Genomic DNA, 26,977 nt, shown 5'->3' with positions numbered 1-26,977 from the left:
TGTAAGCAGGTGCACTTCCTGTGGTGCCATCTGCCACGTTGCTCGGCTGCCCTTTGAACGTTTCCTTGTGCTTTTCTTCTCTGGGTGGGAGCGAACAGCAGGATTTCAATCTGAGAGAAGATCTTTAATCGTTTTTAGTAATTGTTAATTATTTTGACAGAGGGTTGAGAAAGCGATTGTTCATCAGACAGGGTGAGCCAGTACTGAGGGGTGGAAGATGAACATGTTTGGGTTTGAATATATATGGAAAGATGAACTCCTCCATGGGATTGAGGCTCTGTGTCCAAAGAGGGGTAATGAGGCTGTGAGGGGTCTGGAGCACAAGTCTTACGGGGAGGGAACTGGGGTTGTTCAGCCTGCGGAAGAGAGGATGCTTCAGGATTCCAATGATCTTAATGTTGTGGTTTTTTTTCTTTTTTTTTTCCAACCTTAATGACTTTAATGACTCTGAGGGTCGTGGTGCTACACGATGGTGAGAACAGAAAGGTGCTTCAGTCACTCATAAGTGAGCTTGGTAATGCTGAATGTACAGCATTTATTTCTCCACCAAATGAAGATCCACACTCTGTGTGGCTCCAGCGACGAGGTTATAAAACCTTCAGCTCATTTCCTCCATCAAATAGGGCACAGGTCACACAGAGACAAAAAAAGCGCCTTTTTAAAGTGCCTTTCGGAATTTGAGGTCACCCTTAATACCGAGCACAGCTGATGCTGCTCTGAGGCTGTGCCGAGGATCAGCGAGGAGCTGCAATCGCAGTCACCTACAGCCACAGCAGAGCCCCGTTTCCAGCAGGAAGATGCTCGGAACGCAGCTTTCTGCGCTAACATGAGCGTCGTTTGTTGGCTCCCTTCAACATTAGGGTGTTTTTAGCGACTGGCTCCGAGGAGCGGGTTGAAGGGGGAAACCCTGAGGGAAGCATAGAGAACGCAAACGCCACCGCCCGCCAACCCCCCCCTCCGCCACACACGCAGCGCCTCCCGCCAGGCGCGCGCGCTGCTGACGTAAGCACGCCTGCGTGGCGCCGTGACGCAGCGGTTGCCGCAGAAACGCCCCGCCCCTGCTCCCGCCGCCCTGCCCCCCCCTTCCCCCCCCCGTCCCGGTGCGGCGCGGTCCAGCGGAGCGGCCGGGAGGCGCCCGTCACCTTCAGCGTGGCCGTCCCGGGCGGGAGGCTCCGCCATGGTGCTCATCAAGGAATAGTGAGTGTTGCGGGCGGCCCTTTTCCCCCGACTCTTTCTCTTTTCGCCCCCTCGCTTGTCCTCCCCTCACCCCCCCCCTCCTCTCTTCCCCCGGGCCCGGCGCTGTGAGGAGGTGCGGGGGCGGCCCGGCCCCGCACTGCGGGTTGAGGTGTGGGTGGGGGGGGCGCCGTGTGAGGAGGGGGGAGCTGTGTGAGGGCCGCGGCGCCGCCGGGGGTGGCGGGAATGGAGGAAAGGAGGAATGAAGGAATGAAGGTCACGGCGGGCTGAGGGGTGCCCTCAGCTCGGGTATCGCTGCGGCTTTGCCTTGAGGGGTGCGGTGACCCACTCCCCCTCCCGGGAGCACAGCCGGCGGTGCGGGTGCCCCCGCGGCCTTTGGAGCCGTTTGTCACCGCTGGGTACGGCGTTTCGATGGGATGCTGCGATTCCTCTCACCCTTTCCCCCCTCCCCGTTTTTTTTTATCCCATTCCTCTCCTTTAGCAGCTAGCTGGCAACTCCAGCTGAGACAACTCCAGCTGAGACCCAGCGTCTCATCGGGATATTTGGTGTGCAGCCCTCACCTTGCTGTTCCCCAAGGCTGCTGCAGTTTTCTGCCTGGCGATGGAAAAAGGAGAGATAGAAGACAGCCTGGTGGATCCCTCCCAGCGGTGTGTGGCAATTAGTCACACTGCTGCTTCCAAAGTCTTTTGTTCAGTGCCTTTATGCATGCCGACACGGTGCGCTCCTTTGGACCGACGCACTTTGGCTGGGTGTCTGCAGGCTGTGCCTGCTGCTGCACATCTTCCATCCCTTCCCCCCACAGAATCACAGAATGGCCAGGGTTGGAAGTGAACTCAAGGATCATGAATCTCCAACCCCCCTGCCTGCCACAGGCAGGGCCACCAACCTCCACATTTAATACCAGACCAGGCTGCCCAGGGCCCCATCCAATCTGGCCTTGAACAATTCCAGGGACGGGGCATGCACAGCCTCTCTGGGCAGCTGTTCCAGCACCTCACCACTCTCATAGTAAAGAACTTCCCCCTGACATCCAACCTAAATCTTTCCTTCCAGCTTAAAACTATTTCCCCTTGTCCAGCACTTATCTACCCTTCCCCCTCCACCCTTTTCCTTATGGAAGGTAGCTGTGATCCTAATGATAAAATGTGCTTTCAGTCCTCTTAGACATATTTACCTAGGCGATGGTGTCTTCCTTAGAGCAGCTTTGCCAGATCGTGGACCTGGTCTGGATCTAAATGTTAGAACTCTATTGAACGTTGTACTGATCCTTATAGTTGTCTTAAAGCTTGACTAACTTTTTTCTTTTTCTTTTTCTTTTTTTTTTTTTTTTGCTAATGTTTAAACCCTTGCTATTTTTATCCAACAATGAGGATGTAGAATTCAAGGACTGGTCTGTGTAACACTGAAGCAGTGTTACCTTCTGTAGTGCAAGCAGACAGAAGCACAGCTGAGCACTCAGTTTCAGATGCGTGAGAAGTAATGTCTTCTGTAACAGCTTTTTTGTGATTGTTTTCCTATAAATTTAGTTGGTAAAGGCACTTTGCCTTTAAGAGTACCTGTCTGGTTTATTTCTGTTCAAGTCCATATATCTGTTTTCATGCTTCTGCTTAGAGTTTCAATTTCTTGTCCTGTACTGCGGTAAAGCTCACTTGCCAGTGAGCTGTGCTGCCTACAGGGCATCTGGTAAAGATGGAACATATGTACTTAAAATGTTCAGACTTCTGAGTGTATGAGAAGTTAATTTTGGTGAGGATGACTTCCAAAAGTCATTTTACTTGGAATTATCATTTACACCACCAGATCAAAATACCTGCTGGTCTTTTATTCTGCTGCTTCCAGAGATCAAGTGTGGAGAGTAAACATTATGACTGAAGGTTAAAAGACAGGAATTACTAAATGTGTTCATTCTTACTTCTATTTCTTTTTTTTTCTTTTTTCTTTTTCAGTAGGGTCACCTAATCTTCTGTATTGTCCTCTTCTTTTTCTCCCTTCCGTTCTTTGTGTCTCTAAGATGTACGTGGCTCTAAGGACACTCAAGGTTGAACTGTGCTTAACCATATGTGCATGTATTCCTCACTGTTTGGGATGCCCAACTAGCTCCAACAGTTCTCTGTTCTGAGTTGTCACTGTTGGTGCTGGTATTTGTTAGTTTTCCTTGATGTTGCGTGTAAAAAGTTGCCCATTTTGCATGCTATCAGAGGTGGCTTTAGACTGTTATCTTATGTTCTGGGTGAGAGTTACTCAAGGCATATGGAAACTATTGTGTTGGCATGACCTGGATACTGAAAGCCATTCCCTATTGCTGGTACATACAGGTACCTCACGGCCTACCCAGCATAAGACATAAAAATAAACGTGAGCTGCAGCTGTGTGTCACCCGAGCCGATGATTCCTCCAACTCTGTGACCCCTCCCTGCTAAATCAAAAGGGTGTTACTGTGTGTTCCGGAGGTATTTGAGGAGACACTGTGGATACAGAGCAGTATGATAAAAAGTGGTGTCACATCTCTTATTGTCAGTCTTCCGTCTTTTCTGTGTCATCCGTCATCCGTCTTTTCTGTGCAGCTTCTTTTACTGATGGTCGTGCAGTGGTAGCTCTAAAGTTTTCATTTGATGCCCTAATAGTCTTTTGGGCTTATCTTTCATTCATACCTAGCCGTGTTCCAGATAAGCTTTATGGTTGTTTGTCTGCTTGCTTGCAAGGTTCATAAATGGTGGCTGAGGTCCTGCCTGCTTGCATGCTCTCTCTGTTTGGATTTAAACTGCATCAAAGACCTTGAGGAGAATCTGAGCGTGGAGACTTGCTTCCCTTTCCTGCGAAGTGACGATAACAACACTGACCTTCTCTGCAGCAGAACTTCCCTTTGCTGTCAGTCGAGGCATATTTTAATTTAGGAGGCATGTTCAGTGTTCTTCATTTTCCTGTCCTTGGTGTGACAGGCAACTGTGCCGTAATCATTTCTCATCATTTGATCCATCTCTGCCCCAAACTTAGGAGTCTTTGTTCCTCCTGCTGCTCCTGGGAGGCTCTTTCTCTGGATCCTGTGGAGTAGTTCTTCCTCCTCCTCCTTTATCACTTGCTGACCTATAAATGTTGGTCATCCCTTGCATTCTTTGTTTGCTAGGCAAAACAAACTGCAAACTATTTAACTTCGTGTTTCTGTTTCTCCATTGGTGAACATCAAACTATAAGATAATATTCAGATCTGGTGCTTTTTGATTTCTTACATAAAATTTCATTAGCTTACATCAATCTTTTCATGCCAGATCTTCAAAAGGCATTATTTGAAATCCATTCAAACATCACTTTTCCTTCCTCACTCCTTGCTTTTTCACCTTTGCTTATCCTATCCCTCCTCCTTCAATCCTCCAATTAACCAGTGCCACGTTTGGTGGCACATTCTACCTGTGGCAAGCCATTTTCCCATTTTAAACTTCTCCCCTATGTCAGGAACGTCGTACTGAATTGGACCAAAGGTCCTGTTCCATCTTGCCTCCTAGCTGATATTTTTAGGAGACAACGTACAAATACTGAGAGGAGCAATCATTCTTCGGTGGCACTTGAACTTCCATGAACTGTTCAAATCTCGTTTTACAATTGCTTACACTTCTTGTGTTTGGCAGGGAATCGCATAGCTTAATATGCCTGATGTAACAAAGCACACTTGATTGGTTTAAAATCTGTTACCTAATGATTTTTGTTCTGACCTGGGTTCCTGCTGTAAGACGCAATCATTCCTTCTCCATTCTTTTTCCAGCTCCATTCGTGGCTCTGTAACACAACCTTATCTTAACCCTCTGGCTGTCCTTTCTCCTAAGATGAAGGGCCTCATACAACTGCTCTGTTGTCACACAGAAGCTTTTTCCCATCTCACATAATCTTTTTTTGTCCCCCTTCACATGTTCTGTACCTTCTTTGAGGTGAGGTGAGCAGGACTATGTGCAGGATTCAAGGTGCTGATGCATGAGAGGTTACAGTGGCATAACTGTCATTTGTTTTTGTGTACGTAGCGTGCTTCAATTTCTGATGTTTCATCTATTTTTTGAACACTACTGAACTGATAGTTTCAGATGCTTTCCCATAGCAGCACCAAGGTAAATGTTGGTGATGGCTTATTTGGGGCTTGTTACCCCATATGTTGGGGAAAGTGAATGCCTGTAATGCATTATTCAGCTTCTATTGATGCTGAACTTCATCTGCAATTCTCAGTAGCTCTTCCTACAGTAGTGCGCAGCCAGCATAAAGAGTTGCTGTCATAAGAAATCTTGCAAAATCTCTAAACTTTTACCCCTCTTTCAGTTTCTTTTGTGGTATCTTGCTGCTAACATTCCTTTAGTCTAGGAGAAATGTTCCATTTTCACCAGTCGTGTTTAAAAAAAATAAAACAGTTATTAATATAATGGACCTTTATTCTAATGTATCCTAATACATCCTAATTCAGAAGGAAATGAGATTTCTTCTACCCGTGGTAACTGTGTCCATTTCATATCTGAGCCTTGTTCTGGTTCCCTGTTTCACCATCATCCTTACTGAAAGCAGAAGTTGAACTCAAATCTGATTTCAGAGGAAAAATAAGAACTTTTTAGAAAAATGCCTTAAAGTTCATGCATCTGTCAGCTTTGAGTTTGGATTTATTCTTGTATTTTCAAGAAATCACAGTGGTCTACAGAGCAAAACCAGCCAGAACCCAGTCAGTTGATTCAAAGAGGCGTTCAGGAAACCGCAGTGACTCACATGTAGAAATGGCGGCGCCTTCCTTTGCGGTCAGCTCTGAGAAAGCCTCCCAGTACTTCTCTGTGTGGTGTTCCTTCCTATGGCACAGGGCATATAAACAAATCCTCCACGACTTGTAACTAAGACAAATCTGTACAAAACTCTTGAAGCACTTAGCAGTGCTCTTCAGCAACTTGAAGAGAATTAAGACGTGACTACTGAAAGGATGTCGTGAGAAGGAGCGTGCAACTGTTTTGATTGTGCGTGGACTTGCGGGGTGGTAGAATATTATTACTAGCTGTAGCATAGGATTGCACTTATGCCAAATCACGTCAGTGATTTTCTCTGAGGTTGTTACATAAACAGTCTTGAAAGTAGGGGTGCTGGTGCTAGGTGAACACTGGGGTTATGTGGGGAGATGAGAGCTGTGTGGTTGTTGCTGTGAGAAATGTGCCCTCTAAATGTTGCGGCTGTATTTGTTAACTTTCTTGTTTCTGTGTTCCCTTTCAGCCGTGTTATCCTGCCTGTGTCTGTGGAGGAGGTGAGTCCTTTTCTTGTTGCTTCCTTTCTCTAGGGCTGTAAATAAACTTGTGATCAAAGCAGTTTGCACAAAAGCTGGAAAACGCACGAAACAGATACACCAACTTCAGGACTTCTGTATGATTTAACTCACTGTGTTTCGATCAAATAATTTCATTTCTTAAGACTGAGGTATGAGGTATGTCCAGATATGATGATAAATCTCAACTTGTCAGACTGTTCTGAAGTGGTTTCCTTTTAATTGATGCAATTGTTCTTTTTCTTTAACATGAAGAGAAAGCTTTAATACAAATTTAAATTACACTTTGGCCTGTGTTTTCCTAGAACTCTCTTGTTGCTCTTTGTGAATTGAAATCAATTCTTCTGTTCTGTGAGGGTGGTATAGCAAAAGAAAGATTATATCTCTACGTCATAGCACTTTTAAAAACTCTTCTCTAGATCTTGCAGAAAGAAAGCTTTCTTGTTCTTTATGTAAAGTTCTAATTGGAAGGAGAAATGTCATTTATAATGCAGGCAGTGATTTTGATTGCCAAGCTAGCCAAGGAATAGCTGTGCAGAATCTGTAGCTGATTCTCTGCTCTTTTCTCAGGGAGTTGCAGCTTCCCTTTCCTCTTCTATGTTGAACACTGCTCTTGCAGGATATCTGTCTGTAGAAAGGTTGTTGTTGTTTTGGTTTGTTTTGTTGGTTTTTTTTTGCAACTTCTGATGAAGGCCTTGCTCTAACTGTTAGGAGGAGCTGCAGTAACAGGACTCTTGTTTGTCTTTTCCCTGGATATGGTACAGAAGTGGTAAGCTGGATCATGGCAGCACTGTTTTAAGCATACTCCTTTGTCAGTTCCGTACTGTTTTGACAGAGCACACTTCAGATCTTGGTGCAGTTTCAGCAACCGTGAGACTGCTTGGTAAAAAGGAAACATCTAAGCTGAGTTTCATATTCCTGTGGCTCAGGAAGGCATCTCATGCTGATGGCAATCTAGGTCTGTCACCAAAATGATTTTAGGTCTGCATATTATCTTGATGCAGGACTGGGACATACCAAATTTCTGTCTGTCGTGTACTCCATACCTATAGCTTATATGTTTTCTGCATGGTTCTGTTTCAAACAATTCTAACAGAAGCTTTACTGAAGTATTAGGTATGTATATTTAGATCTTCTGCTGTGCCTGAATGCTGCTTGTGTGAGGAAGTCCTTGCCAAAAGATGGGCTAACACAAACATCAGCAGGTAAACAAGGAATGCAAACTTGCTAGAGGCAGAGGAAGCGTTTAAGAAAGCTGTGTCTAAATGGTGAGGTACTGCAGAGCTCGATAAATGGAAGTCCTTAGCAGGAGCTCTGCCTCATAGTGATATGCCTCTAGGTATCAAGCTGTGCAGAGAGCAAGTTATAGCATCAGTATACAGATTGTTTCTTTGAGGGGGTTAGATTGGATGGAACCCAGCACAGGATCTTTCCGAGTTCTCTGATACTGGGATTAAACTTCATCCAGTTAAAGCGAGTCCCTCGCTGTGCTCTTTTCCCTCCCTTGCTGGCTGTTCAGTGCCAGGCGTGTTTTCAGCCTTGTCTTCAGGCTGCTTCTGTGGAAACTGGGTTTACAGGCTGTATGTAACTGCATTGCTCTCTTGCAGCCTCCTTCTCAGAGGATGCTCTGAGGTCATTCCTCTCCTCTGGATCCAAGGAGTTCCAGAGAGTTGAGCATAGTGAAAAGTCTGTAAAATGCAGTGCATATACTGTTAGAAGAGAAGAAATGAGAATTCTGGAGGGAACACCTCAGTATGCTGGGATGAGGACAATCCACCAATTTACTAAATGCTGTTTTTCCCCAAGCTCATATATTGTTCCTGTGTTCCCTTTCCAAGATCTGGTGGTTCTCATGTGATCTGTAGGCTAGGTTTCAGGAAGCAGTTCCCTAAGCAGAAAGTTCTTACATTCACTAAGCTTTGCACATGCACTTGCATCATATAGTAGTTTTAAAGGCATGCTTAAGAAGGTTTATTTCCATATTAACTGAAGGAATGACTACTGCTTTGGGTCTGTATCTTCATCCTCCTTCCTGTGCAGAGAGATGCTGATACATCTGTGCATCACTTGGTCACTACTCTGTTGTCTGTACTACAAAACACATGTTCCAACTTCATTGCTTTCAAGAATTTCCTTGCTTGCAGAACTCTGAGCAGGGCTCTGGAGACTTGCCTTGGCTCTTTGCTGTGCAGCTCCTCATGGAGCACTTCTGTCTCTAGGAGATGTAATAGAAGGAATTTTTACTTGAGGGACTGAGAAGTTCACTCCTTCAGCATGCAAATTGTTGCTGGAAGTATGGTGCTCATACATAATGTAGAGGATGAGAACAGTTGTGTCTTTAAGGCATTGTAATAGGGCTGAGGCAGTCTTCTGTGTTGTTCCATAATATGCCAGGGATTTTCTGTTCAGTCCTTTCACCCCTAACAAATGGAGCTTAACTGATAGTGAGGAATTCAAGACAAAAAGAGTGATCAGGAAGATAGTGGAGAGGTGTTAATAGATTTAGAGTTCAGTGGAAAATAGCTAGCTGTGCAACTGCTACGATGGGGAATAAAACAGTGCAAGAGAGTCCCTGGTGATGACTAAAACTTGAAGGCTGGATGTAGGAGTTAGACCATAGCAAACTGTCTTGCTAGGAAACTCTGCCAGAATTTGGTCCTGCATAAGTGCAGGCTGCAAGCTGCTCTCCTGTGTTATTTCAGACATTCTTGTACTACAAGGAACAAAAAAAAGGTATATATCTTGTTGTATCTTAGGTCTTTACCTATACTCTTCTTTTCTCTGACCAGCATTGTGTTGCACAGTGCTGACTTTGAGAGCAAGATCTTGAGCTGCTGTGTGGGTGTCTCACCAGCTGCCACTTGGAAATGCTGGTATGGATTAGAGCTGTGTGTACACATTCTGTGCTGCCTCTCTGTTCCTCTCACGTGGGAAAGAGCTTGCCAAACACAAAAGACTCTTATTTATTAATTGTTTTCAAAGCTGCTTTCAGGGAAATAACTGTTCTTGAAGATGGCTACGTTGAGATCAAGCCTTCTGAATGAAATGTGTGAAGAAGATATGCTGTCTGCTCTATAAGAGGTGTTGTGACACACGTTGAGGGAGGTGACTTCCTGCAGGAGAGATGTTTCAGGGCTGACAGGATATGTCTGTCTGATGCTCCCTTCTTCACGGAGCCAGAATCCATTTTTCTGTTAATTTTCACAAGCAGATGTTCATTGGGACAGTTTTATCTGGGCCTTTTCCTCTCCTATCAATGCGATTAAAGGATCAGAAATAACAGTGAAGATTAAATGTTGAAGATGCCCAACCGAAGGGCTTATCCTCTTAGAGCTTGAACTTTGACCCATGTATTTAAGAGGGAGAAGGAATGAATGAGAAACTGTTACTAAGAGGAATTAGTTTGTGCCTCAGGAGACCTGTCCCGAGACTTGCTGCAAAGCAGTCTGCCCCTCTAGTGCTGTAGTTGCCAAACTCATGTTCTCCTCTCCATGAGTGTACGTGTGGCTTTTACCCTACTAAGTCAGCTTACTTCTAAGATTTCACAACTCTCATGTTTTGCTCTTCTGGAGGGAGGTGGATGTTCTGTTCTCTGTGGGTCATCTGCAGGGAGTCATCAGTGTAGTGCATGAAATGTCAGAAGGCAGAGAGTTACCCTGCAATCCAAAATCCAGACTGAAACCCAATCTGCTGGTGTCAGTGCAAGAACCACCCAGCCAAGTGAGGGGTGCTTGCACAGCTTGGCCTGCTCCTTCTGGAGAGATGCAGCTGTAGCTCTGAGCTAGGAGGAGGTGCTCTGTAGTTTGCTTTTCCTATAGACTACTTTTGTTGGATGAATGCTTTTTCCTTTTTTTCTTTCTCTTGATAGGCTGACTACCTGTTAAATTTCCTAACATGCTTCTGTGGTGAGTTTGAGTCTGCATAGAGCCCTTGTTTAAGTCCCCCTGATGTGATTTTTGCTCTGCTCCAGATTAGCTGAGGCCAGGATATCTAACGTACCTTTGGCATATCTCTACTCTCCCAATACGAATAAGTATTGTCTTGGAAATACAGCCTTTGTTAGCACTAGTTGGTACAAAAGCTGCAGAACTTGGCTTCTGTTTTTATATGAGGTGCTCTGACAATGCAACTTAGCCACTGGAGGTGTCTTCCTTCTTCCTGAAGGTGTGTCAGCCCAGTGATGCATTTCTGGGTTGTCAGCTCTGAGTAGTACTCCACTTTTCCAGCTTGAGTTCCCTTGTATAGTGTTAAGTGCCATTCCTGATCCTTTGTGCACAGCCTTGTTGTAGGGAGATGAGAGAAGGCCTAGGCAGCATTCCACTGCTTTGTGGTAAAGTTTTCAGACGATTTTTTTCTTTTTGTCCCTGCACTTCTGATGTCTGTCTCTGTGCTTTACCCTTTCACACAGCCTCCCTGTGCTGCCGTTGGCAACACTTGGTTTGATCGCTTTTGCGCTCTGAAAACTGCTTTTGTTTCAAGCACTTCCCTTCGACCTTTTGTTTTAACTTCATTCTCAAGCCTTGTCTGCTCACCTGACTTTTCTTCAAAAAGCTCTGCATGAATTTTCTTCTTTTCAGCACATTTTTTTTGAGCTCTGCATCCTCTTTAGCTAGAGGCAAGAGCGCATTGGTCTTCACATCTTCTGTGGATGGGAGAATGTTCTCTCTTCTACACGTTCTTGATTTTCTTCTGCTCTTCCTCTGAAACATGTGGATGCTTCTTCTGAAAGAGATTGTACAGCAGGAAGTAGTGTGAGTGATTTCTGAGAATTAATACAGCCAAAAGAATGTCTGTAAGTGACTAAAAAATGATCTGAAAGGTAAGAATTTTACTGTATGTTGAAATGGTGTTCTTTCCCTGCTAGTGGCTTAATGCTCCTGACTAATGGGAAGTGTGACATAGAGGGGAAACCAAACCAAACCCCCACGCTAAACAAAATTAGTAGGAAAAATAGGAGGGGTACAGTGAGAGCAGGGGTCACGTGGGTCACTACTTGATTCAGTTATTTCATTAAATGAAGTTTTCAGAATGAGTTTGCTAATTGATATAAGAGATCATTTGGATTTGGATCAAGACAACTGAGAAGAAAGAAGATGCATTATTATGGAAGCCCTGTCAAAACTGAGTTCGAACTAGACTCAAAGAGAAACGGATATTCAGTGAAGACAAATGACCCAATGTGATTGGGGTCAATTTTAACAAGAGAGCTCTGAGTATATTAGTACATCATGAGGGCTAAGAAGAGTAATTTCACCATATTCAGCCTTAAAAAGTAGTAGCACGTTACTGGAAACATTTCTGGTGCAGAGCACCTCTTGATTTCAAGCTGCTAACTTAGTTGTTCTGAATTGCACTTGCAGGATCCTCATCTTTAGCTCTTCTGGGCTCTGAAACTTTGCACATCTAACATTTGTATCTTAGAGGACATAAGTTAGATCCTACAAATGCCTTGTGTCTTCTGTCTTCGGTTCTTTCCTACCTTCCCTCCCACACTCCATTTTGTGGAAAAAAATAAAAAAAAATAATTAAAAAAAAAAGGGAATTCTTTGGGATAAATTAATGTGTTTATTAGTTTAGGACTGTCAGTGTATTATTCTCTTTTTGACTTGACTTGAACAACTGGGAGACCTGTGTGCCAAAGCGTGAAGAAGAAAAATAAATGATACCTCCTACATTTTCTTTCAGTGTTGTCCTGATGTTCCTTTCATCCATGTTACATTTTCCTAAATTTGTGTTGGTTCTGAGTTTGAGATTTAAGGGTTAAAGGTAGCTGTCTTATCTACAGTGCTTTTCTCCTTACTACCACTCAGGTTTTTTATATCAACATGAAATGAAGTGAGATGCTTATGTGGACACACAGCTGGATGTCCTTTGCCCTGCCTTCTCCCAAGAAAATAAGTTAATCCGTGACTTCTTCTAGCAAGATTATTATAACTTCTGCTGTATTGTAGCAACCACAATAACGTGTCTTTAACTTCTTTAGTATCAAGTGGGACAGCTGTATTCTGTGGCAGAAGCCAGTAAAAATGAAACTGGTGGAGGTGAAGGAGTAGAGGTCCTGGTGAATGAACCCTACGAGAGAGATGGAGAGCGTGGGCAGTACACACACAAGATCTACCACTTACAGAGGTATGTGAAGCATTCCCAGAGGCAAGCAGGATTAAAAGGCAAAAGCAAGAGGAGGAAGATGGGATGGGATTGCAGCAACTGTATGAACTATAGATTTTATAAGGGCTGAAGGGCATGGAAGTAAGGCAGAGCATAACAACAGCTGGCACACAGTACAGCTGGAGGAGAGCATTGCTGGAACACCCACCTGCTGCTGTAGGCAGTTGTGGCTGTTGTTCCCAAGAAAATCTGTCTGTTTTTTAAAGCAAATGGAATTCTGGTACCCAGTATTTTGATGCCAATTTGACAAAAGATCAAATGCCTCCTAGATATCAACCTGTGTTCAGCCTGTATATTTTCTTTTTGGTTTCTTTATTATGTAAATAGGGTTTAAATTAACCTCACCATCAGTCTCTGGAAATCCCAGCACTGGGGCTGAGGAGAACCCCGCCATTTCTAGCAGTGTGTGAGTCTCTAGGATCTGTATTTCTGGTGATGTTAAGCACATCTTGCAGTGTCTGGGCCACAGCTCTTGCTGCATGCAGTTCTCATCAAAGCTTTCCTTCCCGTTTCCAAATTTTGCAGCAAAGTGCCAACATTTGTGAGAATGCTGGCCCCTGAAGGAGCTCTGAATATACATGAAAAAGCTTGGAATGCCTATCCCTACTGCAGAACTGGTGAGTGTGTGGGGAAGGGCTGTGGATTACTGGCTTTTGGGTCTTTTTTTGGTTGCTTGGTTTTAGGTGGGTAGGAAGGAAGAGGGAAGGAGGCAGTCAGTAGGGGAAAGTGTGTCAGATTTTAGATTTCTATATTTTACATCCCTTCTGTGGTCAGGAAAAGCAAAATACAGGGCTGCAGAGTTGAAAGAAAGCTCCATGTCTGCTGTGCTGCTGCTGGATGACAGTGTGTATACATTTCAGTACTGGAAAAGAGCAGACCAAGAAAGGGGTGTTATTCCTGCCAAAGAAACAACTGTGCAACACTACTGAAGTGGATGTGTGAGGAGCTCTTCTGTACTCAGACACAGCGCAGCCTGGTGGAAAGTAAATGGAGAGGAAAAAAAAGAGGCAAGGGTGAAACAGGGAAGAATTTTGTCTTTTCAGTGCAGTTTGGTGTCACCTTGTAGATATTTTCTTAACTGTGGGATCTAAGATTAGTGAAGGATGAACAGATAATGCTACAGTTGTTTAAGGGTGGGACCTTGACACTTATCCAAAGATCATCCAGCAAGTGTACATTGTAACTCTGGGTTGAGGCTCCTGGGGCTGTGCAAAGTGCTGGAATGTTTTATTTACTCACTGAAGTTGTCAGCTGCAATCTTTGACCACTGATGTTTTTCAGACTGCTGCTGCTGTGGGACTTGCAACTTTAACTTTGTCTCCAAACTTATGATTGTATCTTTGAAGGATGCATTTCTGCTATTTGGCAGAGATGTTCTTGAAACTTGGTATAGAAACATATATTCTTTTTCAGCAACTTACTTAAAAGAATTTGAAATGAAGTATTTTAAAGGACATAAAAAGCTTTGTGGTGGGGGAGGTTAGTATTACTTCAGTGCAGGAATTTACCTACAGCAGCGGTAGTGGAATGAATGTTTCAAATCAAGTTCAGTTACTGCCATCAGCTGCAGAATGAGGTTTTAACGTGTCTCCTTGTTCATTATGCTGAAGCACATTTATTTGCAACCCAGCTTTCTCACTTTTACGGGGTTTCCTTCCTGCATATTACTTAAATTAGCTAGTAGGTCCCTACTTTATTTCCAAGCCAGCTACATTGAACTGCTTTAAATTTAAACAGTTCTTTCAAATTCTTTAAACCATAAAAGTAGATCTAAGTTGACCTCAATAGACTTTTTGTTAGACGTAATAGCTATCTATATTCCCCTCCTCCTTTTCTTCTCCACCTGTTTCTGATACAAAGGTGTGGAGTTATCATGTTTTCTTACTCCTAGCTGCTTCTCCTGCAATTCCACACTGCTGAAATTCCACGTAAGTGGAAGAAATGAGATACCAAAGTCACATTCAAGACTTCCTATCACAGTCAACAGGATTTTAGGTTTTGGTATGCTAGAAATAACAGTGTAACAAGTGAATAAATAAATAAGAAAGCCTTAACTGTAATAAACACCCATAACTGTAATAAACACCCATACAATATGAAATAGAAAGCGTATTGATGTGAGGGTTGGAGCAGAAGGCAGTTTTTTATGCGGAGGCTGAAAAATCTGTTTAGAGTATTTGCCAGCATGACATGAATCAAGAAAAGCTCAGAAATACTGCAGAAACCTTCACTTGCTAGCACTGGGCAGGAGGAAGAAACCACCGTGTGTGGTGTGGGCTGCCTTCAGCACTGTCATTGTACAGCCAGGTATTTGTGCTGTAGGCCAGTGGTGATGGCCTCTGAATCGTTGTGCACACAAAGCTCTGTGCTGGCTTCCAACAGCTAGTGTGGCTTTCAGTCCTCTCAGTGGAATTTGAAGCTTAAGAGCCAGGGCTGCATGAAGAACTAAACCTGGTTTGACAGTGTAGGACTCAGTGGTACTTGTGCACGTGTCGTCCTGCACCAAGGTAATATCAGTGTGCTGTGCTCTGCTGGCTTGCACACGAGCCATTGCATGCAGCCCTTTAAGTTTGAATAAAACAGCACTTTTTATTAACAGTTCATCACAATGTTATTTTTTAGTCAAGTCGGTCATCCCTACATTTTGTGCTATATCCTCAGAAAAGCTGTTACTACTTTAATATACATATTATGTAATGTTATATATATATATATATATAATATAATGTCAAAGAAGTGCTGCAGATTGAGGAAACCAAAATGCCTCTCTTGTAACTTTCTGCAGTTCTCCATGCTGTTTGCACTGTAGTGAGCTGTTTTCAAGTGCTCTGAATGGAAGCCTTGCTTTGGTCCTTTGAGCAAATGTAACATGAGATTTTGCTGTATACATTTACTAAGTAAAAATGAAGTGAGGAATGCCTGATAGTTATAACTGTGGGCTGCTGCCAAGGAGAATAGAGTTGTTTTGGGTTCTTTCCTGCAGTCTGACTTAGATATTGGTGTCATTTAAATAATACCTAATAAATAATTAATTATCACAAATATAAATAATAAATAATTTAAATAATACCTTAAATAAAAGCAATTTCTAAATTGCTTTTAGAAAAGCAATTTGTTGTGTTCCACTCTTTTGGGTGTCAGCATGAGTTTTCTATGGTCAAATGTCAAGAAACCCAACAGATACAAGTGAAGCTGGGATGTGTAGGCACTATTGCTGTGACACCTCAGGCTCTAATTCGTAGCAATTCGAGCATCCAAGTTCTAATGGCTGTTTCTGAGGAGATTCATTTGTTCACCATACAAATGAGAAATCTTCCCTGTAGAAGAGAAATTAGGAAGGCAAACAAATCTGTTCCGAAGCAGCTGCTAATTATGTTGTATAGCTGTGGAAGAGCAGGTTGTCATGGGAAGGTGGGAAGGCTCTGGCTTATTTTTGCTGGGTTTATTCAGTGTTTCATGTGGACTAGCAGGAGAGAGTGAAGCGTTCTTTAAGATGAAATTCAGCCATTTAAAAATTAGCCCCAGCTCTGCTTGCTTATCCTCTCTCACCACCCCAACACATCAACCCAATTAATCAGCCTTCTGTAAAAAAAACAAAACAAAAAACAGCTTCAAAGGGCTGAGGTTTTAAAGCAGCCCAAGGCCCCAGCACAGGCAATGAGGAGAGTTGGATGTGTGCGATAGGTGATAAGATACTGTCTGCAGTATGTCGGGTTGGAAAGCCGTAAATTCAGACAATGTATTTGCAACAAAATTACTCCTTAGTGAAGTCTTCATGTCAAACTTCAGAACAAACCACCAAAGTTCAGCGCCAGCTGCAAACGTTCTTAGAGTTGAGTTGTTAACGTACTCTGGTGGCTCAGGTAGGACAGATGCTGACTGTCACAGGATCTTTAATTGCTATTCTGTGTTGAATAATTGAGCCTTACTATCCAGGGAGCTCAGTTACCACGAGCAGTAGAGATGCAGGGGGTCTGGTTACTGCATGCAGGAGTGATGAGGTCTGCACTGGCCTGAAATCCAGCGTGTGTTCACTTCAGAACTGCAAGAGGTTTCTTATCTGCAAGCTGAGAAAGGATTGGTAAAATGCCGTCAGCTGAACAAACTTATTCCATCTTCTCATCCAGCTGGCTGTACTCCAGAGAGCAGAAGTGGCAGTACATAATTAATTGCTGCTCCTCTGGGTGTCTCCAAGTCTGAGAATTTCCAGAGGAGAAGGGGGTGAAGTTTACTATTTTGTTTATTTATTTGTAGGGTTGTTTTTTCACTTCCATAGTGTCTGCTGCTCAAGCTGAAGATGGGAAGCTGAAGTGTCCCTGTTTTGCTGATAGTGGGAGGAGGGTGTTGGTTGTTGCATGGTGTTTTTTTCACTAAAGTACTGTATCTCTTTCTTTTCATGTGTTGATTTCTTGGACCAGTTATTACAGTAAGTATTGTTTTTATTGATGATCTGTGGAAGCATGTATAGTAGCATCTGAAATGAAGCATTCTGGGTAGAAGAAGCTCTTTAGCTTGAGCTAAAGGCATTTTAGCTTTTGTTATACAATCATGTAGGTTAGACCTCCCCCCCCTTCTCAATTGTGGCACATCCACAAATTCTTCGTAACAGTGGACAGAAATCCTTCTTTACTGCAACGAATCTTAACTTTACACTTGGGAACTTACCATTGCCCAAATGAACTGTTTAAAAAAGAAGAGCTAGCTCGTGCCATTATGTCCAAGTAATCTGTCTTCTGAATTTGATATTTCCTTTTTAAGTGCTGAGTGTTTCAGAGGCTTCTTTTTATTTCTATCCCTTGAGGGAGGATAGGGTTACTTTTGGAAGTCCTGTTCTGCTCACAGCAATAATGAGAAATTGAAAGTGTTTTTGCTTACTTGGGAAAACTGTGCTTCTTGTCCCTTCCTTTCACAGAGTGAAAAGCTCTCAACACATCAGTCTAATACTGAAGAATTGCATCCAAATATATACTCAATGCTAGAGCAATACTGCATTTGAAAAGGCAGTTTCTGCCTAGTTCATGGTACCCCTTCTAAATTGTATTTAGAGTAGTAGAAATTCCCCTTTCAATAAAAGCTTTTAACACATAGGGGGAAAACTCAAAAATTTCACTGAAACTATCGGAAGTTTAGCTTTTTTTTTTGGTTGAACAACTTGAGGTTTATTTAATCTTATGTTATCTGTTGATCAAATAGCTTTTCTAAAAACAAGATGCGTTTACAGCTAAAACCTGATGTTCCCTATGTCAAACTCCAGCCAAGTTTAACATGTTGAGTTGACTTTCCTGCTGCTTACATAGCTAATAAGAAGACCAGTTATATATGCAAAGATGATAAGAAGCTTTCTTTTGATGACAGAATGAATATATGAAGGATGACTTCCTGATCAAAATTGAAACCTGGCATAAATCAGATCTTGGAACGCAAGAAAATGTAAGTACTTGTATCATGTCTTTTATTCATGTCTAATATCACAGTGCTGCTTTCCTTGGTAGATTAGAGGCTTGCTGGATGGAACTATTAGCAGTGCTCCTGGGTTGGAAGTGCATGTAGCACTAGCAAAGCAGAGACTCCTGCTTATATGCTAAGTTGTCCCCAGACCCTTGTTCTGTGTGAACACCTCTGCTTGCTTACAAGATACTGAACGTTCACTGTGTGTACATGAAGGAGGAGCAGTTGATGTCTGCCTCTCCATATGGTTTTTATTGCCTCAGAATGGGAATGTTGTCCCTGAATCAATGACATCACTCTCGTGCTTTCGCTGTAGGTTCATACACTGGACCCGGATGTATGGAAGAATGTAGAAGCTATTTACATAGATATTGCTGATCGATCTCAAGTACTTCCCAAGGTATGGTAGGTGGGTAAGAGCTCCCTGGTGTGGGAGGCCTTGTGCTAAAAGAGGGATAATGTATGAACGGTGTTCCTGGGGGTGGTTGCAGGTTACAGAACAAATAAGGATAAAAGAAAGAGGAAGGCATTCCTTAAGCATGTTAAAGCAATCTAGAAGAGGAGTTGTTTTGAAAGCATTGTCCAGATTGTCTGTAAAATCTGTTGCTTGGCCTTGTAGTACATGTAACAGTGTATTATGTGCAGCTTTACAGTGCTGCAGCTAATTACAGTGCTGAACAAGAAAAAACAGCACTGCCTTTTCTATGCAGCATCTTGTTTAAACTATCTCCTTTTTGAAACTGACCTATGGCTTCACACTGGTGTCTTGAAATTATATAGCTCATTCTTCATTCAAAGAATCACTATGGATACTATAATAAGCTAAGGGATGTTTCTGTATTCTACTGGAGGAAAACAGTCAAAAAAAACCCAAACAACAAGCATGTGTAAAGATGGAATGCTATTTGAGGTTTTCCTAATTAGTATTTCTGAATACAGTTCAAATGTGGCTAATTTACCTGCTCACAAAGTTGCCTCCGGGTGTTAAAGCAAATCCAGTATTTTTAGTTTTTCTTTCCAGTAGAAATGAATTGGTAGCACACAAGTAGCATCTGATTTCCAGTAGGTTAGGCTGTTATTAAGGTATGTCTGCAAATACCAACTACTCTGAATTTAGTGCTGTCAGAGCAAATGAGTTTACATGAAGCTGAAGACTCTTGTAGAAGATGCTACTGGTTTGTCACTTCTTGCACTGAACAGATGAGGCTTTGAGTTTGTTTTCATTTCAGTTGGAATGGAGGTAGGAATTGGATAGATGCCTCAGCCTTCATCCACTGTGGATGAAGGAAATGCTGCAAAACATTTGCTCTGCAATAGAAGGTGTAACTAATGCCTCCTTCTTTTTGGTAGTGGTTGTGACATTAACTGCTTGTTACCTAGTGTGCAACACAGGGTCGTCAAACTCATGGTGCTGTGAAAAATACTAGATACCACAGCTCTGGAGTGCATAGCTGTATCTTGCAGCAGTTGTATTTAGTTTCCAAAGAAAAGCAATTACAGGAAACCTGTCCTGTGAGCCTGCTTATCTTCTGCTGGTGTTACTACGAAGGAGTTCTTACAGAGGTCATTTTGGTTCAGTACCACTTCACATATATCTAGGGCACTGCACAAGGGGAAGAATTGTGTCTTCTTGAAGAGTACCTGACCTGATGTTAAAGTCTGAAAACAGAAGCTCTTGAGAAAGCAGCTAGAAGTTAATCTTTGCCCATCTGAAAAATCCCACATCCTGTGGGACTGTGAGCAGGATGATTTGTTTAATCTTGTGTGTCTGTCCAATAGGATTACAAGGCAGAGGAAGATCCAGCAAAATTTAAATCTGTCAAGACTGGACGTGGACCTCTGGGTCCCAACTGGAAGGTATGTTGTGCATGACTTCAGGAGCCACAGCAGTTTGCTTGTACCTATGCTGGGGTTTAGGGCCACAGATATGTTTGCAGTGTGTTTGATTTTACTTGCACAGAGTGAAATGCTGACCTCAGCTGATAACCTGTTCTGAAGTTAAAGGAAATGGAAAAGTTTGGTACAAATAGAATAAGTTCTAAGAAATTGCCAGAGCTGTCTGTTCTTCAGCACGAGTTCAGCCAGGAGAATTCAAGGATGAAGTAGCTGAGTTATGAGCAGCAATGTTCAACCTTTCTCTTCAATTCCTATAATCTGGAAACTCTATTTGGGCAAATATGACAGCAGTATTTAAAAGGGACTTTAGATGGAATCTGCGGAGCTGCAGGTGTGCAAGTCTAATCTCTAGTAATCTAGTAATCTAAACTCTAGTATGCATGCAGAACAGAAGTTGGGATTGATATGATCTGCTTGGGAAGAATGTATATAGCTTCTGTAACAGAAAGTAGGAAAGTCTGCCTTACCAACCCTGTGGAGTTGTTGTTTTTTTTGTTTAAGGCTTCATGATTTTGTGGACGACCCAGCTGATGCAATCTGCACAGGTTCCCAAAAAGCTTTAGATAGGGACTTGGTCAGAAGACTTTTAAGGAAATGAAGTAGCCACATCATAATGGTCAAGATTTGTAGATCACAAATTTAATGGAGAAAAAAAATAGTGGACAAAGGAGAGGAAGTAATGGTGTCTGTTCAAAATGGAGGGAAGAGAGGTAGAGGTACCTGTAGAGGTAATAGGGTTTATTTTCATTGTGCTCCTGGGTATGCTGCCAAAAGGGTGAGCAAAGATGTGACAAAACTCTTTGTGAGAAGACAGTCAAGGTGTAAGGTTGCAAGATGATTGTGAGGAATTGTAGGTTATGTCTGAAGGAGCTGCTTTCCTGGAAACATTTGACCTGAGTCCTGAATAACTGCCTTTGTATCTTTGCAGAAAGAGCTGGGGAAGCAGACAGACTGTCCATACATGTGTGCTTACAAATTGGTAACAGTCAAGTTCAAGTGGTGGGGTCTACAAAATAAGATTGAGAACTTTATTCAGAAGGTAAGTGAGCTTTGTGCTGAAGGGAGATGTGGAAATTAGGTGTTTCATCTCCCATCTGCTTTAGCATCTCAGGTTGCTCTAGTAGTGCAGTCTACCAGGAGATACTAGCTTGAAACCTGCATTCACCTCAGCGATACGGTCAAGGCTTTGCTTGATATGCTGCAATCAGTTGGATTAAATTTGTAGCTAATCTTCAGGTAAGGTTAGTTGATAATTATCTGAATTGTTCATTGAACTGTTTTGCTCACGGGCAAGACTTTGTTGTGAAATGGTTACAGCTTCGGTTATCTGACCTCAATCAGCTGAGGTTTTTTCTGGCAGGTTATAGAGCTCTCAACATCTTTTTCCGTTACCATTCTGCTGCTTGAAGAATCTGTGTTCAAAAAACAAGCAGATGGTTGGAAGTTTCATTAACTTAAAATATGAATAATTAGTATCCTGAAAAGAGCTTTTTGCGTAGAAGAGTTCATAAGCCATGAACTGCAGCTGGAGTTCTAGACCTTGGAATTGGAGGGTGTGGTGTGGTTATCCATATTCATGAAATGCCTGTGACTTCAGATCCGAGCAACTCCGTGGTAATTAATGTTGATAAACTACAGTACTGCTTCTGCAAAGGCAGGACTCCATGCTCACTAAAGGGAATGATCACACTGCTGCAGGATTTCAAGTATCAGTGACAAAAGCCCTGAACAAAGCGTTCTTCAATCCATTACGAAGTAGTCGAGTTGGTTTTGATCAGTTTATCAAATGTGAAACCACAATTGCTAAAGCTGAAGTGTCCTTCCCTAATGAGAGCTTTCCAAGAGCCATTATATGCCCTTGTTTAGCAGTGCTCCTGCCTAACATCTCCTGTAAAATGCCAATCAATTGCTCCTAACTTGGAGCAGCTTGTACACATCAGTTACTTCTGCTGAAAGGGTTTCAGCTGTGGAAAACAGTATTGTTTAGGAGGATCTGGATGGGGTCACTGGAAAACAGAAAAGCAAGGTAGGTGCATGCCTACTCTTTGTACTTGCTAACCTCTAGTTTTTAGCAAGTCAAGAATTACTTTTATTCTGTTTCCCTTTTTTGTGCTCCTTCAGGCCAACTATCTTGTTCTGAGTAAGCCAAACCTAGAGTGCTTTATTCAGTCAAAACAATGCCATCAAATCAAAGCAAACTAGTAAAGCGTTCACTGATATTTTCAAGGCACTGTGTAGGCTGCTGCCTAGGCTTGAAAAAAAAAGTGCATTTCTATGAGGAATTCAAGGCTCTAAATATTCTGTTTAAAACGAATAAAACTGAGCTAGCACCAGTCTCCAGTTTTGGTGGTTATGTAGAAAGGTAGGTTAGGGAACTGGCTCTTCAGTGAATGCATCTCTGAAAGTTGAGATCTGGGTAGATCCACTTTAATTGCCCTATGGATAAGTTTGCTTGTGTGTTTCATTCCTCCTCCTCTTGCAGCAAGAAAAGCGTCTCTTCACAAACTTCCATCGGCAGCTCTTTTGCTGGCTTGATAAGTGGGTTGATCTGACTATGGAGGACATCCGTAGGATGGAGGACGAGACCAAGAGACAGCTGGATGAGGTCAGTGGAAAAGCAGGGCACGTGTGGGTTGTGTGAGGAACTGTTTCTATCCAGTATGGAGGAAAGACTGCGGCATTGTCATAGCACAGTGCGTATTGTCCTCCTGTTATTTAGGTCATGCTTCTTGTGGTTTGAATAATTGGCTATGACTCAGTTGTGCTGGCATCTCCTTCAAATCATTAGGGACTTCTCATCTTGTTGTTAAGCCAGTAAACACAGTGACCCACAGGTAATGAGGGCATGAGTGTCAATGATTTATTTATCACGTTAATACTTTCTTTTAGCGCTTGCTTAAATCTGAACAGACGTGTTTGTCCTGGTTTCCAAAAAGAAGTTCACTAAAAGCATTTTTAGCTCTAAGTATTCTGAGCAGGTAGTGGGGTGTATCACTGGTTCCTTACTATGAGAAACACAAATTTGATTTTAATGAGTCCATTGGCCCCATGATTTGTGTCCCGTACTGCCCCATTGCCTTCCTTCACACATCTCAGGGTAATTTCACATTCATTCTTCCCTTTAGATGGTGGTTTCAGATCCCTAACAGACCTGCAACTTAAACTTAAATTGTTCCTGGATGTGCATAATCACAAAAACTGTTGTGTGATGCTGTGGTATTAATAGTCTTACGTAAAGTAGGGACACTAAACCTTTTCAACACCAATAAATTTAGAGATCGCATCATGTGAGAATGAATACTTGAATATTTTTTTCCTCTTTCAGATGAGAGAAAAAGATCCAGTGAAAGGAATGACAGCTGCAGATGACTAACGTGACTTCTTCCTTGTGCACTGTAGGTATCAAGAGAGTTTGACAAAACTCTTGTTTTCTTTCAGAATTATTCTGAAGGAATGTTCTAAAGAAATATTTGGGTGAAAAGTGTAAGAAAAATGTTCTGGAACATTCTGTAAATTCTACTGATGTTCTTATTTCAGTAATATACGTGTTTCCATGACTTGAAGCTGAAGTTGTGCCTGCAAATACTTGGAATGCACTTAGGAACTGCAGATCCCTTGTAAATGCATTTAGAATGGATGTATCTGGCATTGCATCGTAATGGTGTTTAGGAATGGACCAAGGCTTAGAGCAACCACTTGCACATTGCAGGAAAAGAAGAAGCAATGATGGCTTTAATTTTTTTTTACTGATTTTTCATATATTTCATTATGAGTATGCTAACCTGGGAGAGACAAGGCTGTTATACTGGAGAGCATGCCTGAATTTGTATTTGCTGGCCAAATCACTAGTCAGTGTTGTAAGCATTGTGCTGGGTTATAACTCATAAGCAGTGCCTTACTATGCTAGGGCACAGAACTGGTGACAGTATCTCACATTTGCTTTCTGAAGGTTCAGTCTCCCTCTACATGTGGAAAACCAGGCTTCCAAAGTAGCTCTAAAATGTTTTCCTGTTCTCTTTACTTCAGTTTGCAAGACAGTCATCAGGAAGGCCTGGGGAATCCACACTCTTTGACTGACGGACCATCTCTGGATCAAGCCTTTCTATATCCAATCGGCAGGCGATTTTAAATCTCCCATAGCTAATTCTAGATGCCCTTTAATATTGTGAGCAAATAGACCGTCTGGTACCAAGCACTCCAATGTTAGCACGTATGTGAAGGAGGCAGCTCCTTGGAGACGTGTGACTTAGAGATCGCTGTATTTACGACTCCTCCCTCCTTTTTTTCATTGTGTTCAGACCAATTTCCACGTGGCCCTGTTTGATTTCCAAGTGACATTTTTAGCTAAAATAGTCTTGTGATGTGGTGACTTAGATTTTTTTTTTTTTTTTTTTTTTTTTTTTTTAATTATTATTTTTTTCCAACTGGGATAAACTGCCACCTTTGTTCTGCCCGGCCCTTCACCATTCTTTGAATGTCTGTTCGGAGAGGGAAACTGTCAGCATTTTAGAGTGCAAAACTATTCCATAAAATGATAGACTCTAACCCGTGCTCCCAGGGTAGCAAATTTAACGGCATGTGATCTGAATACATAATCAGGAGTAGCCAGATATAGTTCTTGGTCTGCAATGAATATATCATGACATGTGGCTTCTGCACGGCATTACTTTGTTCTGTCTTAGCACACAAGAATTCAAGACTGATTAGAAGCCTGTGCTCAGCATCTCCATGCTAGGGCCTTCAGCAGGTGGCTGTTGAACTTCAGTGTAGTGGTACGTGGTCTCCCAGGCCCTGTAGCTACGTTGTCCTTCAGCTTGTGTGTCAGTCTTACGGAATAATTACAACAAGTTGCCTGACATGTGTTGCAACTTCCTGGTTTGTTCTTTACTTAAGACTTCTTGTAACTGAAAAAACTTTAATTATTTTGACTAATAATAGTGCGGTTCTCCCTGGACAAATTGAAATGTAGCAAAAAGCTGATGTGCAAGAGAAGTTGCGGTATCTGAATGCGTTCAGGTGCCTGGGTCAGTGGTTCTGCTCAGCAATAATACTCTTCCCATTGCAAGACAGATTAAAACATCTCCCTTCATGCTGTAGAAAAGCAACTTAGGAGAGACCTGCAGTTGTTTTCCAAGTTATGTCAGTTGTTCTAAACTGCAAAGGATACTGCAAACTCATGTGAAGAGCTCTGGGTGTTCAGTGAACTCAAATACTTACTGTAACTAACTGTATGTCGATATCAGCTTTAGACAATCAAATAAGCAGAACAGAATCAAAGAAATGCTGCTTTATTAAATACATATGAAAGAACATGAATTTCCTTGCTTATGTGTAAGGCCCAATATTTGGTTTTATTTATTCCCAAGAGTAGCTTTATCTTCCACTTCTGTACTTGGCAGCACTGACAGGGAATACAGAATGCCAAACAGACACAGGTGTACTGCCACTCTTGAGAAGTCTGTTTGGCACTCTGCAGTACATCCAGCTCCTTCAGCCCTTCGTGTCCCTGCAAGCAGGAGCTCCTGCAATAACCCAGGGCTGTGCTGAGCAGGGATGTGCCAGGATCTGGCCTGGTTTTGGTGCGAGGTAAGATGGTGCACGCTCTGGAGGGAGAGGATGGCTTCTGGTTTCTGGGGAGGGGGCAGTTTATCCCTTTATTTTTAGTTTGTTGTTTTGCCTTACTCATGTCTAAGTGCAATAAGCTCTGAATTGTACCAGTAACTCTGGCAGGCTCTTCTCAGTGACCTCACATGGCTTTGCGGGGTGGGGAGGGGTGAGGGATTTTATCAATGTCACCAGGCAGAACTAAAATTTATTGTAAAATAGATGAAGATACTAAATTTTAATCTGTAAGGCTATTTGGGACCAGGATGTTTCATGACATCTCCTGTAGCTGTTCCAGAATTATTCCAGGACTGTAGGCCCCGCTTTAAAGTTTCTTCAGCCTAAAGTATTTTTAACTGAGAATTTCTGCACTGACTTTGTTGATGTTTGTCGCTTACGTGCTGAGGGATTCTTGCACTTGAGGACAACCTGAGAATACACAGCACGCTTGTTCTTTAAATTTGTGTTACCCAAGAGGCTTTCCATCTGATGCCACTAATCGCCGTGGAAGCAGATTGTAACATTCCACCCTGCAATCCTTTTTTGATCCTCTGATTTTATCGTAAGAGCTTTTACACAAAGCTTTCCTGATTAGTGGCAAAACTGGGAAAAAATGCAGAAACTCCGACCTGTCTCTTCCTGTCACACTCCTCCTCTTTTGCTTTTTTTCCTTCCAATTTAATCCCAAGCGCAAGCATCCCTCAGCCTGAGGACAGACAAACCCTGCAAGGACCTTCCACTCTCAATGCTTGGATCCCACGGGCGAGCAGAGCGAAGGTGCTGCGGCACCGTGGTTGCTGCATCTGTGATGGATTTTGGACGGCCCCCCCTAACCCGCCGTGTCCCCGAGGTGTTTCACTGGGCTGCTGCTCTGCTTTGGGGCCGTGGTTGTGCTGTGCCCCGATCCCTGCTGCGTGGGGTCGGGCTGGGGCAGGAACCTCGCTGCAGCCTGGGTCTGGTCGGTGCGCCAGCGGTGCCCATCGCCCCCCACGCTGCACCCCTCTGGGTTCGTCCCCCCTGGGCCTCCCTCCGATCGGTTCATTGTGCTCTTTCCTTTGGCAACACACACTCCGTAGAAATGGGTTAGATGATCTCGTTGTTTCTTTCAATGTGAGTTTGTGCCTTTTTTGTCTCCTAATCTTCCAATACAGGCATATTGGAAACGAAATCTAATAAAAATACTAGACAGAGCTTTCCGCCTCCGCACTCTTTCTTTTGGGGAGCTGGGGGGCGGCTGTAGCGCTTGCCCTCGTTGCAAAGCGTCCGCAAAGCGCCGTCAACGCGGCGGCGGTCCTCCCAGCCGCGTGGGGGCGCTCCCGCAAGCCGTGGCGCTGCCCCGGCACCGCCCTTCCCCGTCACGCGGGCCAATAGGAGCCCAGAGGAGCGCTGAGGCA

At 43.0% G+C, this 26,977-nt stretch overlaps 1 protein-coding gene across 2 annotated transcripts; it reads left to right on the top strand.

The window, feature by feature from the left end:
• Window positions 1–1,099: 1,099 nt before the first annotated feature.
• Window positions 1,100–26,774, top strand: PITPNA (phosphatidylinositol transfer protein alpha). Of its 2 annotated transcripts, XM_042879522.1 has the most exons (13): window positions 1,132–1,197; window positions 1,676–1,842; window positions 6,419–6,449; window positions 12,451–12,596; window positions 13,161–13,252; window positions 17,054–17,061; window positions 17,991–18,065; window positions 18,400–18,483; window positions 19,863–19,940; window positions 20,908–21,018; window positions 22,462–22,584; window positions 23,305–23,374; window positions 24,006–26,774. In XM_042879522.1, the coding sequence occupies exons 2-12, from the start codon at window positions 1,796–1,798 to the stop codon at window positions 23,350–23,352; spliced, it is 843 nt and encodes a 280-aa protein (XP_042735456.1). In that variant the 5' UTR covers window positions 1,132–1,197; window positions 1,676–1,795; the 3' UTR covers window positions 23,353–23,374; window positions 24,006–26,774. The 2 variants fall into 2 exon arrangements, with proteins under 2 accessions (XP_042735457.1, XP_042735456.1); XM_042879523.1 differs by lacking the exon at window positions 1,676–1,842 and having other exon boundaries at window positions 1,100–1,197.
• Window positions 26,775–26,977: the final 203 nt, after the last annotated feature.

This window comes from Lagopus leucura, unplaced genomic scaffold (genome assembly GCF_019238085.1).
Source record: "Lagopus leucura isolate 7727_CA_CO unplaced genomic scaffold, USGS_WTPT01 Super-Scaffold_100024, whole genome shotgun sequence".
NCBI lineage: Eukaryota > Metazoa > Chordata > Aves > Galliformes > Phasianidae > Lagopus > Lagopus leucura.
Note: the sequence above shows the minus strand (reverse complement) of the source record. Positions and strands in the feature narration are given on the sequence as shown.

Bases quoted from the DNA above. Each gene is read 5' to 3' on its own strand.
- PITPNA (XM_042879522.1), top strand. From the start codon at position 1,796: ATGGAAAAAGGAGAGATAGAAGACAGCCTGGTGGATCCCTCCCAGCG. The intron at 12,597-13,160 runs GTATGTGAAGCA...CAAATTTTGCAG, and splicing joins AAGATCTACCACTTACAGAG to CAAAGTGCCAACATTTGTGA. The intron at 22,585-23,304 runs GTCAGTGGAAAA...TTCCTCTTTCAG, and splicing joins CCAAGAGACAGCTGGATGAG to ATGAGAGAAAAAGATCCAGT.